Source organism: Sus scrofa, chromosome 2, assembly GCF_000003025.6.
Source record: "Sus scrofa isolate TJ Tabasco breed Duroc chromosome 2, Sscrofa11.1, whole genome shotgun sequence".
Classification (NCBI taxonomy): domain Eukaryota; kingdom Metazoa; phylum Chordata; class Mammalia; order Artiodactyla; family Suidae; genus Sus; species Sus scrofa.
Window position 1 is genome coordinate 78,140,885 of NC_010444.4, and position 16,897 is coordinate 78,157,781.

At 38.0% G+C, this 16,897-nt stretch overlaps 1 protein-coding gene across 5 annotated transcripts in view; it reads right to left on the reverse strand.

Annotated features, from left to right (window-relative positions):
- CNOT6 (CCR4-NOT transcription complex subunit 6) overlaps window positions 1-16,897 on the reverse strand; it is a 71,283-nt gene that overhangs the window by 9,649 nt on the left and 44,737 nt on the right. For 4 of the 5 annotated variants that reach the window (XM_013994856.2, XM_013994860.2, XM_021084315.1 and 1 more), the window contains exons 5-9: window positions 3,487-3,591; window positions 3,337-3,405; window positions 1,872-2,029; window positions 935-1,089; window positions 190-344 (exon numbers count right to left, since the gene is read on the reverse strand). In XM_013994856.2, coding sequence (XP_013850310.1) covers window positions 190-344; window positions 935-1,089; window positions 1,872-2,029; window positions 3,337-3,405; window positions 3,487-3,591 — 642 coding nt within the window. The remainder of the gene's footprint in view (window positions 1-189; window positions 345-934; window positions 1,090-1,871; window positions 2,030-3,336; window positions 3,406-3,486; window positions 3,592-16,897) is intronic. The other variant, XM_003123627.5, reaches the window with a different exon arrangement.

Here is a 16,897-nt window from a genome sequence, read left to right on the forward strand (position 1 = left end):
TTGAAATAACTTTTCTGGGCAATGCTTTCCCATCTTAAGCTTTGTGGTACAGAAAAAAAGGGTATTTTAGAAAAGATTTAAATTCTGAGTTTCTTCAGGTGTTAGATAAGACTATTAAAACATAACAAACTTTCTGTTTTCTATTAAATTTTAGAGATCAATTTTATAGGAAGTGAAAAGGTCACTCACATGATATTTCAATCAATTCCTTTCGAAGTTCTAGCAGTACAGCAACTCCAATGTTATCTTTTGTCATGACTCTGTTCAGCATAGCTTCAGACCCTTCTGAATTTGCCATCGCTAGCTGATTAAATTCAACAGTGTGTTTCTGAACCAAAGTAAATCTAAAACAAAAACAAAAACACGCACAAGTATAAAATTGGGAATACCAAGACATTAATTAGCTTTGTGGAAAATGGACTTTTCCCAAATTTCCTTAAAGGATATCAAGTCATGTAAATCACATTATGGAAAATCCTCCACACTTAATGACAAGCTTCCCATGTCCATTTAAGTTGTTCTCAGTCTGTTACAGACACAAATAACATCTTGAAAAACATTCATAGCTTAGGATAATACAGTCCTCTTCTGTTGAAGTTTCATGTTGGACTATTTCATCTTGTAATTATAAAACAATCATCTTCCAAAGTATGGACTTAAGAATCCCTACCATTCCAGATGGAATGCAATTACAAGGTGTTTCAATTAACAACTGAAGTTAAACCCTGGCAAACACCTGAAGAAACAGCAGCACTTTGAAAATGTCTTCTAAAACATTTTTGATGAATCAATACAAACCTCTAAGTCAACAGTATTTTTTCTTGAGTAATAATATAATGCCTCATTCTCTTATTTGCCAACTAATTTCTGTCCCCTTGGCCCCAGCCCTGCAAATACAGAGAAAAATTTCTTTTTAAAATATAAGATGACTTACTTTTCTGTCTTGAAGAATATTGCACAGCCATCAACATGTTTTCTTTCTTGTTCTGACATTGTCCTAGCTCTAGATTTAGGACTAAAAAATCCACTATAGCCACGGTCTTTCAGTTCTACCAGAAAAAAACTGTAATACTGTTCTGTTTCAACCTCCTGAAAAATTGTAAACAGCAAAGTTATTTCATAAGACAAAAATTATTTCTAGGCATAAACTTTATATGCAGTTTAAGAGCTTAAATAATTTCAAAAGACTGATCAGCAGAATAAAGAATGTAGTACCTTGTCAATGTAATTTATCTGAAACTAATCAGAACACCTCTTTATCCTTTTAGAGGTACCAGTTGACAAGGTCAATTCTTTGTTGTTTAGCAGTAAAGACATATACTTTAATGCATGCATATTTCCTTGTATTTTAGAATTAGCGTAGAACAAAAATCAGAGAGGTAGAAGGACCTCCACAGATCATAATTTCAGGCCACAAGAAGAAAGTGACTTGCCTAAGGTTATGTTATTATGAGAGTTGGACTGAGAATACAGTTATTGTGCACCAGGTTCTATGCTCTTTCTGCTTTGCCCTTCAATTGCCACTGGTAGTAAAGCAAAATTATACCTAGACAACGCCATAATTTCAGTAACATTGTCATCCAATTCAAAAATAGTGTGTGGTGGCAACAGGGAGGGGAAGGTGAATATTTTAACTGTCAGAGCAAACGCTTAAAACCCAGCTTAACCCGTTTGCTTAATCTGGCAGCACAGTGCTACAAAACCAAGCAGGTAGTGAATACTCTCAGAATTCTCTAAATACAGAAAAAGTCAGTATTTTAAGAACTGCTAAAGCTCTGACTTCAAATGTGTCAGTGTAATGCATTCCTAATTGCTCTTTGCTTTATCAATGTTGTGGTATTTGTGCAATTTAAACTCTTCTAATGACTTACCTGAAGACTTATAATATCAGCATTACAACTCAAGATTTCTTGAATAATGGCCTTTTTCCTGTAGTCCCAATTTAGTGCCCATGATGGACAGTAGCCATATAACTGCCGGGTCGCATATTTATCACAAAGAACATTATAGCACATGACAGAAAACAAGGCTGTAGGAAAAATAACTTTACTTATTCACACACGTGGCAGGAAAAAAAAAACATAATTAATTTCAATAGTTTTCACTTCAATGCTAAGTTTGACTTTATTCAATATATATATTCATTGTGAAGCTACTATATGCCAGACACGGCATAAATTAAGTCAGATAATGAAGGATAGATATGCAAACAAATTATAATGTCAATAATAATGTATTTCCTGCTACAGAGGTACACACAGAAAGTTCCGAAGCTAAAAGACTAAGACCTTGAGCCCTTCACTCTCTAAGACTAGGCTCCTCATGTCTGTGCTCCCTCCATCACTTCATCAATTGTTAATGTGGGATGTGGAAATTTGACAGTTTTCTTAATGGGCTTCTTCATAAAATTTCTACTTTTCTTCTACAGAACTACTATTAATTCACATGAAAGAAAAGGGATATTATAGACCAAAACCTGTTGCATACATCATAGAAGTATTCAAACTATTTTTGTACAATTTTAAAAGATTAGAGGATATTAGTTTCATTTCTCTTTTGAGTAGGTGTTTTGGCGATCTTAAAATCTTATCAAATGTAACGAATACAGCAGAGTTTGGAAACTTACAATATAGAAAGATTTTGGTGAATTTAGTATAACTGAATTTGATGAACACTTTATAGCAGGATTTTTCAACGGCAGCACCACTGACATTGTGGGTGGATAAATTCTTTGCTGTTGGGCTCTGCTTTGCACTATAGCATCTCTGATTTCTAGCCGCAAGATGCCAGGAGCACTTCCACCAGTTGGCGACAATCAAAAAATATCTCCAGTAATTCCCGTTGTGGCTCAGCAGGTTAGGAATCTGACATAATGTCCATGAGGATGCAGGATCAATTCCTGGCCTTGCTCAGTGGGTTAAAGATCCAGAGTTGCCACAAGCTGCAGCATAGGTTGCAGATGCGGCTTGGATCTGGTGTGGCTGATGGCTGTGGTGTAGGTTAGCAGCTGCAGCTCTTATTTGACCCCTGGCAACTTCCATATGTAGCAGGTGGGGCTGTAAAAAATAAAAAATTAAAAAGAAAAAATGATCTCGAGACATTGTCAAATGTCCTCTAGGGGATAAAATCGGCTCTTGTTGAGAAGTATGCTCTATACCATACTTTCCATAGTATCGCATAGAGGCCAGGTAAACAAGTCTTTATTATTATTCCCCAAACCAAACCAACCTTAAACATTCTACTGTAACACTGCCCATAATCTAAAGCATGCCAACGATACTGTTAGATTTATAAAGACCAAGTAAAAATAAGATTTAAAAAAATTAGGCTACCAACCCGTTGGCCGAGTTCTGTCTGGTTCTTGTAACATAATCCAAGATCTTGGAGGTGGTTGTTCTGTTGAAACTAGTTGAATATAAAACACAAAATTAAACAGTATTCTTATATGTCTTTCTAAAAAAAAGGTTTAATCAAATGACCACTTACTTCTTTTTGCAGTACCTGCCAAATTATCAAGCAAATAGTTCAGTAGCCTTCTTGTTCCATCTGGTTCCAGATAGAGGTTCAAAATATCCTGGGTAAGTGGATTTCCTGGAAATATTTTTAAATAGGTAAAATGAAACCAAGACAAGTACTAAAATATTTAATAATTGAAAAATATACAAAATCACTAGATCATCTTATAATAGTGAATATTAACTACATATATATTAACATATCAAACTAGAGAAAATATTATTTTTTTCAGTTTTTGGCATGAAGAGTAAAAATCATTCATGTTCTATACAGGTAGTCAAAAAATGATTATTAACGGACTGATGTTAATCTAGAAGATATGCAACAGTGCTCTGCATCTGACCCTGCCTCATCAACACTTTCATAAGTGAAACTAGATTGGGGAAGGGGGGGAAGAAGAACTAGGCAAAGAAAGCTGGCAGACAATATAATGAATCAAAATTTAAGAATGAAACAAAAATAACAAGACCACATCCTAACAAAAAATGCAGTCCAGCACTTAGATTTTTAAAAATTCCAATGAATAAAATTAATAAGACAGGACAGACCTTAAGATAAGCCACTAAAAGGGGAGAAAACCACAGGACAGTGATCTATCTGTAAATTCAATCACTGTTTCATAAGTGCCAAAAACGAAAGAAAATGAAATGAATTACATGTATCTGTCATTCTAAGATCCTCTCAGGATTTCTTACATACAAGAAATAACTGTATAGTACACAGTTTTGAAAGCAAAATTCCTATCAATGCCTCACTTTAAGAAACACTAGGGAGCTCTGGACGTGGCTCAGTGGAAATGAATCTGACTAGTATCTATGAGGACACAGGTTCAATCCCTGGCCTCACTCAGTGGGTTAAGGATATGGTGTTGCCATGAGCTGTGATATAGGTTGCAGACACAGCTGGGATCTGGTGTAGTTGTGGCTGTGCTGTAGGCCAGCAGCTACAGCTCTGATTTGGCTCCTAGCCTGGGAACCTCCATGTGCAGTGGATGTGGCCATAAAAAGACAACACACACACAAAAAGGCTGTGGAGTTCCTGCTGCGGCACAGTAAGTTAAGGATCTGGCGTTGCGCAGCTGTGCTGTAGGTTGCATCTGTGGCTTGAATTCAATTACTGGCTCAAGAACTTCCATATACTGGGAGTGTGGGAAAGAGAGAGAGAAAGAAAGGAAAGAAGACAGACTAATAAATTCTAAAGATTGAAGATAGTCAAAATGATGAAACACCTTAGCCATTCCAAATTAAAAAAAAAAGGTAGGCTATATAAGAATGATCTCAGCACAGAGAAAAAAGTGTTTTTATTTTCCTTTTGTGAAAGAGCGAACTCAAAGGCTCAAAAGGTAGAATGAGGACTAAAGGATAGGATATAAGAGGAAAGCCAGCTCAGAAGAGAAGTGGTTGGTAAACATCGGAACGATTTAAGATGAAATGTTCCAACCTGTGAGGTAGTAGAGTATCCTTCATTAAAAGCTGAACTCATGGATAGGAAGAATAGCTAAGTTAGTTGACCCTTAAGGTCTTTAGGATTTAAAAACTGTAACGGTAAAAACATGCTCCTATAAGTAAGTGTAAAGTATGTATTTGCAGGAAGACAAGTTACAATAGTATCATTTCCCCATATGTGTACAGTTCTTTACAACTACCAGAGCCCTGTAATTTTCATTTAGTCACAATCTAATGAGACAGGTAGTTTTATAACCTGAAAGTTACCTCTCCCTATGTTAAGGTTATCTTGAGAAAATGAAGTCTACTAAAAACTCCTCAGTACCAGGTTAGCATCCCATTCTAAAGGCCTACACTAATGCTATCTTTTCACTACTTTTCTAGTGTAAAACATATTTAGAGGCAACCACTATTTCCAACTATATTACCTTCCCTTCTAAGATCTTTCTATAAGGTTAAAAACCATCTCAAACATTTATTTTTTTCATTATAGTTGATTTACAATGTTCCATCAATTTCTGCTGCACAGCAAAGTGACCCAGTTATACACATATGTATATATCTAACCCCCCCTCCTTTTGGCTTTTTAGGGTTGCACCCTCAGCATATGGAAGTTCCCAGGCTAGGGGTCAAATGAGAGTTACAGCTGCTGGCTTACACCACAGCCATAGCAATGCAGGATCTGAGCCAGAGCTGCAACCTATACCACAGCTCACAGCAATGCCAGATCCCAGACCCACTGAGTGAGGCCAGGGACTGAGCCTGCATCCTCATGGAAACTAGTCAGATTTGTTTCTGCTGAGCCACAACAGGAACTCCCAAATACACACATTCTTTTTCTCACATTATCCTCCATCATGTTCCATCACAGGTGATTGGATATAGTTCCCTGTGCTTTATAGCAGGATTTCATTGCTCATCCAAACATTTATTTTTGACTCTCTAATAAATGCATGAAGCCAAATGGTATATTTCCTCCAATGCCTCCTTAGTTTTTGGAATTCCTTTAAATTTAAAATTAATCTGCTCTTCATTGCTTGAAAAAGTAATATACATAGGATAAAGGTAAAAAGTACAACACAATGCTGGAATTAAAACATGATATTGAGTGCTGAGAACTAAGGAACAAAAGTGAATGAGAGAAGTCACTTTTGGAATGATGAAATAAACATACTTTTCCCTATTGGTCCTGTTAAATACAACTAAAATATCTATAATCAAGTGTAAACAAATATAAGACTCTGAAATGTGGTAAGAAGGCAGAATGGCCAAAGACCTTAGGACCTGAGAAACAACAGTGGTGAATTCCTTGGGTTTATTATTTGCCTTATATTTCCCAGACATGGAGATAAAGAAGCCAGCAACAAGGAAACACCAATGAGTACAGGAAAAAAAAAAAAAAAAAAGAAAAAAAAATCAAACAAAAGCCAAGACATGGAAAGGGCAGCCTAACAAAACAAAACCTTTAGATAGTTACAGCTCTACTCTACCTAAACACTAAAGAAACACACATGGTGGCTTCTCTAGTTATGCCAGCAAGGACCAATCAATCAGGGAGCTTAGACTTTCACTCTTATAAGGAAGTAAGGAGGTGCCCCAACAAACCTAGCAGGGTAGTGTCAGAGAAGGCCAGCTAGGGAGCTGGTTCATTTATCCCTTCCAGGCAGTAACAAAGCTCCTCCTCCTCCACTCTGTGGTATCAGAAGAGATCACGAAGGGAAGCCTGGATTTCCACCTCAACCCACAGTAATGAGGTGCTCCTTCATCTCCCTTCTGGGGATGATGTCAGAGGAGGCTGAGGAGAGTCAATACTTCTATCATCTCCCAGTAGTAATGAGGTCACTCCAATGCAGTGATTATGGAGACAACACAGGGAGCAAAAACTGCCACCTACACCCAGCTGACTCTCAGGTGTCAACAAAGGCTAAGTGGAATCTCAACTCCTACTTCGCCCCAGACAGTAAGGAGATGGTGCTCTCTATTTTTCCTGCCATAGTAGTGTTAGAGAAAACCAGAAAAGGTAATAAGATCTGGAGTCTTATAGGCTATGTACAGTTTCAGGTGAAAATCACTGATCATATCAAGAACCATGAAGATTTCAAACTGAAAGAAAAAGATAACAGACTCCAACACTGAGATGATAGAAACATTAGAATAATCTGATCAAAACAGAGAAGGTAAAATAAAACTGCATCAATGAGAAATTACAAACATGCCTGAAGTAAGTGGAAAAAAACCAGGAAGACTCAGCAAAGAAAAAGTCTTGGTAGACAAATAAAACAGAAAAACCCAAATGGAAATACTAAAGCTGAAAAAATAGAATAAATGAAATAAAAAACTTGATAGGGAATTCCCATCATGGCACAGCAGAAACAAATCTGACTAGGAACCATGAGGTTGCGGGTTCGATCCCTGGCCTCACTCCGTGGGTTAAGGATCTAGGGTTGCCATGAGTTGTGGTGTAGGTCGCAGAAGCAGTTCGGATCTGGCATTGCTGTGGCTCTGGTGTAGGCTGGCAGCTACAGCTCCGATTAGACCCCTAGCCTGGGAACCTCCATATGCCATGGGTGTGGCCCTAAAAGGACAAAAAGATTAAAACAAAAACAAACTCCAAACAAACAAACAAACACAACAAAATTTGATGGGTTCAAATAGCAGAATAGAAGGTCAGAGGAAAGAATCAGTGAATTGGAAGACAGAATAATAGGAATCACCCAATGTGAATAACAGAAAGGAAACAGATTTAAATAAAATGAACAGAAACACAAGGACCTGTGGAACCACAATACAAATTTTAACATTCTTGTCCTCAGAGTTATGGAAGCAGAGGACAAAGAAAACAGGACTGAAAAAGTACTAAAGAAATGAAGTAACAGCTGAACACTCCTTCAATTTGGCAAGAAATCTAAACCTAAAAGTTCAAGAAGCTGACAAAACCCAAACAGGACAAATCTAAAGGAATCTACACCAGGCAATATATTAATTAAATTCCTAAAAATAAAGACAAACAGTTCTGGAAGGTAACCAGAGAAAAACCACCTTATTCATAGGGGAATAACAATTTAAAAAATTTTTATCTACTTGATTTACAATGTTATGGCAATTTCTGCTGTACTGCAAAGTTACCTAGTCATATACAATATACATTCTTTTTCTCTTATTATCTCCCATCATGTTTTATCACAAGTGACTGGATATTGTTCCCTGTGCTATACAATAGGACATCATCCCTTATGCATTCTAAATATAATAGTTTGTATCTACTAACTCCAAACTCCTAGTCCATCCCTCTCACTTGGCAACCACAACTCTATTCTCTATGTCTGTGATTCTGCTTCTCTTCTGAAGATAGGTTCATTTTCTCCATATTTTAGATTTCACATATAAGTGACAGCATAGGGTGTTGTCTTTTTCTGACTTACTTCACTTAGTATGAGAATCTCTAGTTGCATCCAAGTTGGTGCAAATGGCATTATTTTGCTTCTTTTAATGGCTGAGTAGTATTCCACTGTGTATCTGCAACACATTTCTTTCTTCTTCTTTTTTTTTTTTTTTGCCTTTTCTAGGGCCACACCCACAGCATATGGAGGTTCCCAGGATAGGGGTCTAATCGGAGCTGTAGCTGCCAGCCTACACCAGAGCCAAAGCAACATGGGATCCGAGCCGCGTCTGTGACCTACACCACAGCTCACGGCAACGCCAGATCCTTAACCCACTGAGCAAGGCCAGAGATCAAACCCGCAACCTCATGGTTCCTAGTCGGATTCATTAACCACTGAGCCACAACGGGAACTCCTCTATTTCTTTTAAACAAAAATGTGGTCACACCACAGCTAAACTAAGTTCTCACGCCAGGGATCAAACCAGAGCCACTGCAGAGACAATGCTGAGTAGTTATGATGTGAGCCACAGGGGAAGTCCTGTACCATGTCTTCTTAATCCATTCATCTGTCAGTGGACATTCAGGTTGTTTCCATGTCTTGGATATTGTGAATACTGAGTGCTACAATGGACATAGGTATGCCTGTATCTTTCTGAATGAAAGTTTTGTCCAGATATATGCCCAGGAGTGGGACTGCTAGATCATATGGTAGTTCTATACTTAGTTTTCTAAGGAACTCCATATTGTTTCCCACAGTGATTGTACCAATTTACATCCCCACCAACAGTGTAGGAGGGTTCCCTTTCCTTCACGTCCTCTCTAGCATTTGTTATCTGTAGACTTATTAATGACAGCCGTTCTGGCCAATGTAAGGTGGTACCTCATGATAGTTTTGATTTGCATTTCCCTAATAATTAGTGATGTTGAGCATTTTTTCATGTGCCTCTTGGAAATCTGTATGTCTTCTTTGGAGAAATGTCTATTTAGGAAGTCTGCTCATTTTTCGATTGGGTTGTTTGTATATGCTGGAGGTTAAGCTCTTGTTGGTTGCATCGTTTGCAACAATTTTCTCCTATTCTGTAGGTTGTCTTTTTATTTTATGGTTTCCTTTGCTGTGCCAAAGCTTGTAAGTTTGATGAGGTCACACTGGTTTATTTATTTTTTTCTATTTCTATTGCCTTGGGAGACTAACCTAAGAAAACATTTGTATGGTTGGTGTCAGAAAAAGTTCTGCATATCTTTTCTTTCAGGAGTTCTATGTTGTCTTGTATTATGTAAGTCTTTAAGCCATTTTGAATTATTTTTTCCACATGGTGTAAGGATGTGTTCTAGTTTCGTTGATTTACACGCAGCTGTTCAGTTTTCCCAGCATGACTTTCTGAAGAGACTGTCTTTTTCCCATTTTATATTCTTGCCTCCACTGTCAAAGATTAACTGACAGTAGATATCTGGACTTACTTATAGGCTTTCTATTCTGTTCCATTGGTCCATATGTCTTGGTTTTTTTTTTTAGGTCCACACCTGCAGCATATTATTGAAGTTCCCAAGTAGGGGTCAAATTGGAACTGCATCTGCCAGCCTACACCACAGCTCATGGCAATGTCAGATCCTTAACCCACTGAGTAAGGCCAGGGATCAAACTTGTATCCTCATGGGTAACAGATTTGGAAACTGCTGAGGCACAATGGGAACTCCCATATGTCTGTTTTTGTACAAGTACCACATTGTCTTGATTACTGTAGCTTTGCAATATTGTCTGAGATCTGGGAGAGTTATGCCTCCTGTTTTTTTTCCCCCTCAGGATTGCTTTGGCAATTCTTTTTTTTTTTTTTTTTTTGTCTTTTGTCTTTTTTGTTGTTGTTGTTGTTGTTGTTGCTGTTTCTTGGGCCGCTCCCGCGGCATATGGAGGTTCCCAGGCTAGGGGTCAAATCGGAGCTGCAGCCGCCAGCCTACGCCAGAGCCACGGCAACGCAGGATCCGAGCCGCGTCTGCAACCTACACCACAGCTCACGGCAACGCCGGATCGTTAACCCACTGAGCAAGGGCAGGGACCGAACCCGCAACCTCATGGTTCCTAGTCGGATTCGTTAACCACTGCGCCACGACGGGAACTCCGCTTTGGCAATTCTTATGTTTCCATATGCATTTCTGGATTTTTCTAGTTCTGTCAAAAATGTCCTGGGTAGTTTGATAGGGATGGCATTAAACCTTTAGATTGCTCAGGGTAGTATGGCCACTGTAACAATATTATTTCTTCCAATCCAGGAGCATGGGTTATCTTTCCATTTCTTTGAATCCTCTTTAATTTCCTTGATTAAGGTTTTATAGTTCTCAGCATGTTAAGTCTTTTGCCTCCTTAGGTTTATTTCTAAGTATTTAATTTTTGGGGGTGAAATCTTAAAAAGTATTTTTTCTATATTCCTTTTCTAATATTTCATTGTTAGTATACAAAAATGCAACTGATTTCGGAATGTTAACCTTATATCCTGCTACTTTGCTGAATTTGTTGATCAGTTCGAGTAGTTTTTGTGTGCATTCCTTAGGGTTTTCCATATACAGTATCATGTTATCGGCACAGAGTGACAATTTTACCTGTTCTCTTCCAATTTGGATACTTTATTTCTTCTGTTTGTCTGACTGCTTTGGCAACGACTTCCAACACTATGTTGAATAAAGTGGTGAGAGTGGGCATCCTTATCTTGTTCCAGATTTTAGTGGGAAGGCTTTCAGTTTTTCTCCATTGAGTATTATATTGGCTGTAGTTTGTCATAAATAAACAGCTTTCATTATGTTAAGACACGTTCCCTCTATGCCCACTTTAGTAAGAGTTTTATCATGAATGGATACTGGATTTTGTCAAATGCTTTTTCTGCATCTATTGAGATAATCATTTTTTTACTTTTGCTAATGTGGTGTATAGTATTGATTCGCATATTTTGAACCGTCCTTGTGATGAATCCCATTTGGTGTATATTCTTTTTTATGTGTTGTTGGATTCAGTTGGCTAAAATTGGGTTGATAACTTTTGTGTCTATTTTCACAAAAAATATTGGTGTATTATTTTCTCTTTTGGTAGTATCTTTATTTGGTTTTGGTATTAGGGTGATGGTGGCTTTCATAGAAAGTGTTCCTTCTTTAATCATTTGGAAAAGTTTAAGGAGGACAGGTGTAAGTTCTTTGTTGTATGTCTGGTAGAATTACCCTGTGAAGCCATCTGGTCCTGGACTTTTGTTCATAGGGATTGTTTATTACATATTCAGTTTCATTCTAGTGATCAGTCTGTTCAAATGATCTCCATTTCTTCTTGCTTCAGTTCTGGTGGCCTCTAAAAAAGTTTTCCATTTCTTGTAGGTTGTCAAATTTGTTGGCATATAATTGTTGATAGTATTCTCTTACGGTTTTTGAATTTCTGCAATATCTGTTGAGATTTCTTTTTCATTTATTTTGTTTATTTGGGTTCTTTCTCTCTTCTTGGTGAATCTGGCCAGAGGGTTTGTCAATTTTGTTTACCCTTTCAAAGAACTAGCTCTTGGTTTTATTGATTTTTTCCATTATTTTTAAGTCTATATTTTATTGATTTCCTCTCTGATATTTATGATTTCCTTCCTTCTGCTGACTTTAGGTTTTGTTTGTTCTCTTATTTTCTAATTCTTTTAGGTGGTATGTTAATTTTTTATGAGATTTTTCTTCTTTTTTGAGGAATGCTTGCATTGCTATGAACTTCCCTCTAAGAACTACTTTTGTGGCATCCCATAGATTTTGAATAGTTGTATTTTCATTGTTGTTTGTCTCAAAGTATTTAATTTCCTTTTTGATTTCCTCATTGACCCACTATTTTTTTAGTAGCATGTTGTTTAGCCTCTTTTTTTTTTTTTTTTCCTCATTTCTTTTTCTGTGGTTGATTTCTAGTTTCATGCCATTGTGGGCAGAGAAGATGCTTAAAATAACTTCTACACTTTTAAATTTGCTGTAATTTTTGTGCCCTAGTATGTGGTCAATCCTAGAGTGCACTTGAAAAAAATGTATGTTCTCCTTTTTTAGATGTAATGTCATGAAAATATCAATTAAATCTAACTGTTCTATTGTGTTATTTAGGATCTCTGATTCCTTATTGATTTTCTGTCTAGAGGATCTGTCCATTGTTGTAAGTGGGGTGTTAGAGTCTCCTATTATTATTGTATTCCCATCAATCTCCCCTTTTGTGTCTGTTAGTATTTGCTAAATGTATTTGGGTGCTCTTATATTATATATTGACAAGTGTAATACCCTCTTCTTGAATTGATCCCTTTATCATTAATGGTGTCCTTATCTTTCTTGATGACCTTTGTTTTAGAGTCTTACTTTGTATTGCAACTCCTGCTTTCCTGTCATTTCTATTAACATGAAATACCTTTTTCCATCCCCTCACTTTCAATTTGTATGTGTCCTTTGCCCTAAGGTGAATTTCTTGTAGGCAGCATATTGCAGGCTCTTGTTTTTCTATCCAGTCTGCTGTGCTGTCTTTTGATTGGAGCATTCAGTTCACTGACAATTGAGGTAATTATTGATAAATATGTATTTACTGCTCTTTTAAACCTTGTTTTCCAGTTGATTTTATGTTTTTCCTTTGTTTCTTTTTTCGTTGGATAGTTTTCTTTTCTTTATGCTTGTGTCCTCTTTTTTAGTTTTTTGAGAGTGTATTATTTGGTTTTGATTTGTGGTTGCCCTCTTTTTCAAGTATGGTAACCCCTTCCTACACCTGCTACTTTTAGCCTGATAATCACATAGGCTCAAACACATTCTTTAAAAAAAAAAAAAAACAAAAAACAAAAGTCAGTATTTTCTTACTTTCCTTCCGCACATTTTATGATTTTGATGTCCTTTTTTAGAACTTCGTGTTTATCCTTTTGCTGTTCCTGTGTTTATCATTGCTCTTACAGGTTCTTTTTTTTCCCCTTTTAGACTTGTATATTGGCTTACTTAGGTAACTGCTTTCCAACTATGATCTCCTCCATCCTGTATCTCTTTATTTCTTTCTTATTTAGTGGAGACTTTTCAATGCTTCTTTTAGAATGGGTTTAGTATAGCTGTATTTTTTGTTTGTTGGAGAAATTCTTTATTTTTCCTTCTATTTTACATGATATCATTGCTGGGTAGTTATTCCTGGTTGCAAATTTTTCTATTTTAGAACTTGCCACTCTCTTCTGGCTTGTGGTGTTTCTGTAGAGAAATCAGAGGGTAGCCTGATGTGGATTCCCTTATAATTAACTCTTTGCTTTTCTCTTCCTGCCTTTAGAATCCTCTCCTAATCTTCTGCTGTTGCCATTTTCGCTGTAATCTGTCTTGGTGTAGGTTGTTTGGCCTCAGCTTGTTTGGGGCCCTCTTTGCTTCCTGTATCTTGATATGTTTCCTTTAGATTTGGAAGTTTTCAGCCATTATTTCTTCAACTATATTTTCAATGTTCTTTTTCTTCTTCTGGAATCCCTAGTATGCATTTATATTACCCCACAGACCTCTTATATTGCTTTCATGTTTTTTTCATTTGGTGTCCGCTGTCCTGATTGGGTGGGTGAGTTCCATCATTCTATCTTCTAAGTAACCTATATGTTCCTCTGCATTATTCATTCTGCAGTTCAATGCTTTTAACTCAGCTTGCATCTCTGCAAATGAATTTTCTAATTTTTCTTGGTGCCTCTTTATAGTTTCTGGTTCCTTTTTAAAGTAATCTGCATTACTATTCATATCTGCGTATAATTTCTTCAGTATTTTTATTAACTTTTTGAATTCAGTGTCTGTCAGACTGAAGAGGTCTATTTCACTATTTGCTCCTTCAGGGGAATCATTCTGTTCATTTAACTGGGAATGGTTTCTGAGCTTCTTCAATTTGCTCATATTTTTCTTATTCTGTGAGTTTAGGGAAAACAACTGTCTACAGTAGTCTTGGAGTGCTACTTATACGTGATAGCCCTCCTGGGTAGCTTGTGAGGGCTTATTCTTTTTTTGTCATGATGGTTGTTTTTGGTTTGGATGCTTACTGTCTCTGTCCTTAGTGTGTGCAGCCGATTTTCCCCTGGATAAGGGGTGTGCTGCTGTACAGCTTGTGCATGCTTCCAAGGAGATGGAGGCAACAGGCAGGGCCTGTAGCCAGTGCCTGGTTGCTGGGCTCTTGACAGTGGTGAGGACCTGTGGGGAGGTGGGGGCACAGGCTGTTCCTTGCTGTGACCCTCAGGGAGGTGGAGGTGGTGCCAAGAGCCTTTTGAAGTGGCAATGGCATGCTGTGTTGTGTTCCCAGGGGAGCAAGGGCAACAGATGGCATTCAGTTGCAATGCCCTTCTTGCAGTGACCCCCTGAGGTGACTGGGGCCACAGGTGGTGCCTGTTATTTGGACCTGTAGCTGTGGCAGGCTGTGCCCACCTATGGAGTCTGAGATGACTATGGTAGTCTGCATTTGCTACCTGTAGCCTGCACATATGCAGAGAAAGATGTTCCTATGGCAATCCTGCCCCTCCTCCTCTTGCCCTCTCCAACAATGGTGCCTTGTTTTTCCTGCAGGCCCAAGCCTGCTCTCATGCTCCATTGGCTACAGTCTGCCAGCCTGTGGTGACCATTCCCTACCCCCACTCTGGTTGTCTCCACACAGCCAACCCTAGTCCTCTCCCAGGAACTGACCTCTAAGATGCAAGTCTCAGCACCTAGCCCCCACCCAAGTTTGCCTGCTGCACTCTTCTCGAGGCTTTGAGGTTCCCTCTCCTTCCTGGCTGATCTCCCATCAGTTAGGTGGCTCCCCAGGGTGCAGATTCCTTTCTTCTTTCACAGCTACCTCTCAGGAATGCTGGCTCTTTCCCAATTCTTTTTATTTTCTCTTCTCTCTCGGTTTTTTCCTTTTGCCTTTTTTCCTCCTCCTTTTGAGGAGGTTTCTTGCCCTTTTTGGAGTTTTAAGGTCTTTTGCCAGCATTCAGTAGATGTTCTGTGTGAATCATTCTACGTGTAGATTTTTTTTTTTTTTTGATGTGTTTGTGGGAGAAGGTGAGCGTCATGTCTTACTCCTCTGCCATCTTGATCCCATTCCCAGATAAAAACAATTTGAATAACCATGAATATCCCATCACAAACTACGGTGGCCAGAAGGAAGTGGCACAGTATTTTTCAAGTGCTGAAAGAAAAGAACCGTCAACCCAGAATCCTATATCCAATGAAAATATCCTTTGGGAATAAAGGAGAAATAGACATTTTTATATCACAGAAAACTAAGAGAATCTGTTGCCAGCAGATTTCCCTTAAAAGAACCATTAATGGGAGTTCCCGTCGTGGCGCAGTGGTTAACGAATCCGACTAGGAACCATGAGGTTGCGGGTTCGGTTCTTGCTCTTGCTCAGTGGGTTAACGATCCGGCATTTGCCGTGAGCTGTGGTGTAGGTTGCAGACGCGGCTCGGATCCCGTGTTGCTGTGGCTCTGGCGTAGGCCAGTGGCTACAGCTCCGATTCAACCCCTAGCCTGGGAACCTCCATATGCCGCGGGAGCGGCCCAAAGAAATAGCAAAAAGACCAAAAACAAACAAACAAACAAACAAACAAACAAACAAACAAACAAAGAAACCATTAATGAAAGTTCTCTTAATAGAAAGGAAAACAGAAGGAATCCTGGAATATTACGAAGGAAGAAAAAAGATTAGTTTAATAAAAGAGGGGGCAAATAATAAAAGAGAGACCTCCCTTCACTTAAAGTTTTCTAAATCATATTTGGTAGTTAAACAGGAGAAAATAAAGTCATAGAGTCATGGTTTCTACACTTCACTCAAACTGGTCAAGTAATACACTAAAGAATGTGATTAAGTTATGCTTACATACCAAAAAACCTAGAGCATCCACTAAAAAAGATATGCAAATAGATAATTCAAACACAGTACAGATAGGAGTTCCTGTTGTGGCACAGTGGTTAACGAATCTGACCAGGAACCATGAGGTTGTGGGTTTGATCCCTAGCCTTGCTCATTGGGTTAAGGATCCGGCATTGCTGTGAGCTGTGGTGTAGGTTGCAGACGCAGCTCAGATCCCGAGTTGCTATGGCTCTGGAGTAGGCCGGCAGCTACAGCTCCAATTCAACCCTAGCCTGGGAACCTCCATATGCCACGGAAACGGCCCTAGAAAAGGCAGAAAGACCAAACAAAACAAAACAAAACAAAAAAACAGATAAATAAAAATCAAAAATCAAATGGCAGATGTAAGCCCTAATGAATCAATAATTACACTGAGTGCAAACACTTGGAAAATTGTAATGATCCATGAGTCAAAGAGGAAGTCTCAAGGGAAAATTTAAAATGCACTGAGCTAGTGAAAATAAAACCACAACACAAATATTTATTGCTGGACAAAGCTAAAGCAGGGCCAAGAGGGAGATTTATAGTACTAAATGTATACATTAGAAGAAAAAAGTCTTAATTGAATAACCTAAGCCCATATCCTAATAACTTAAGAGAAAAAGAGGTAAATTAATTCAAAGCAAAAGATAACAATACTAAAGAACAGAAATTAATAAAATTGACAACAGAAAAATAAATGGAAAAAACTTTAAAAG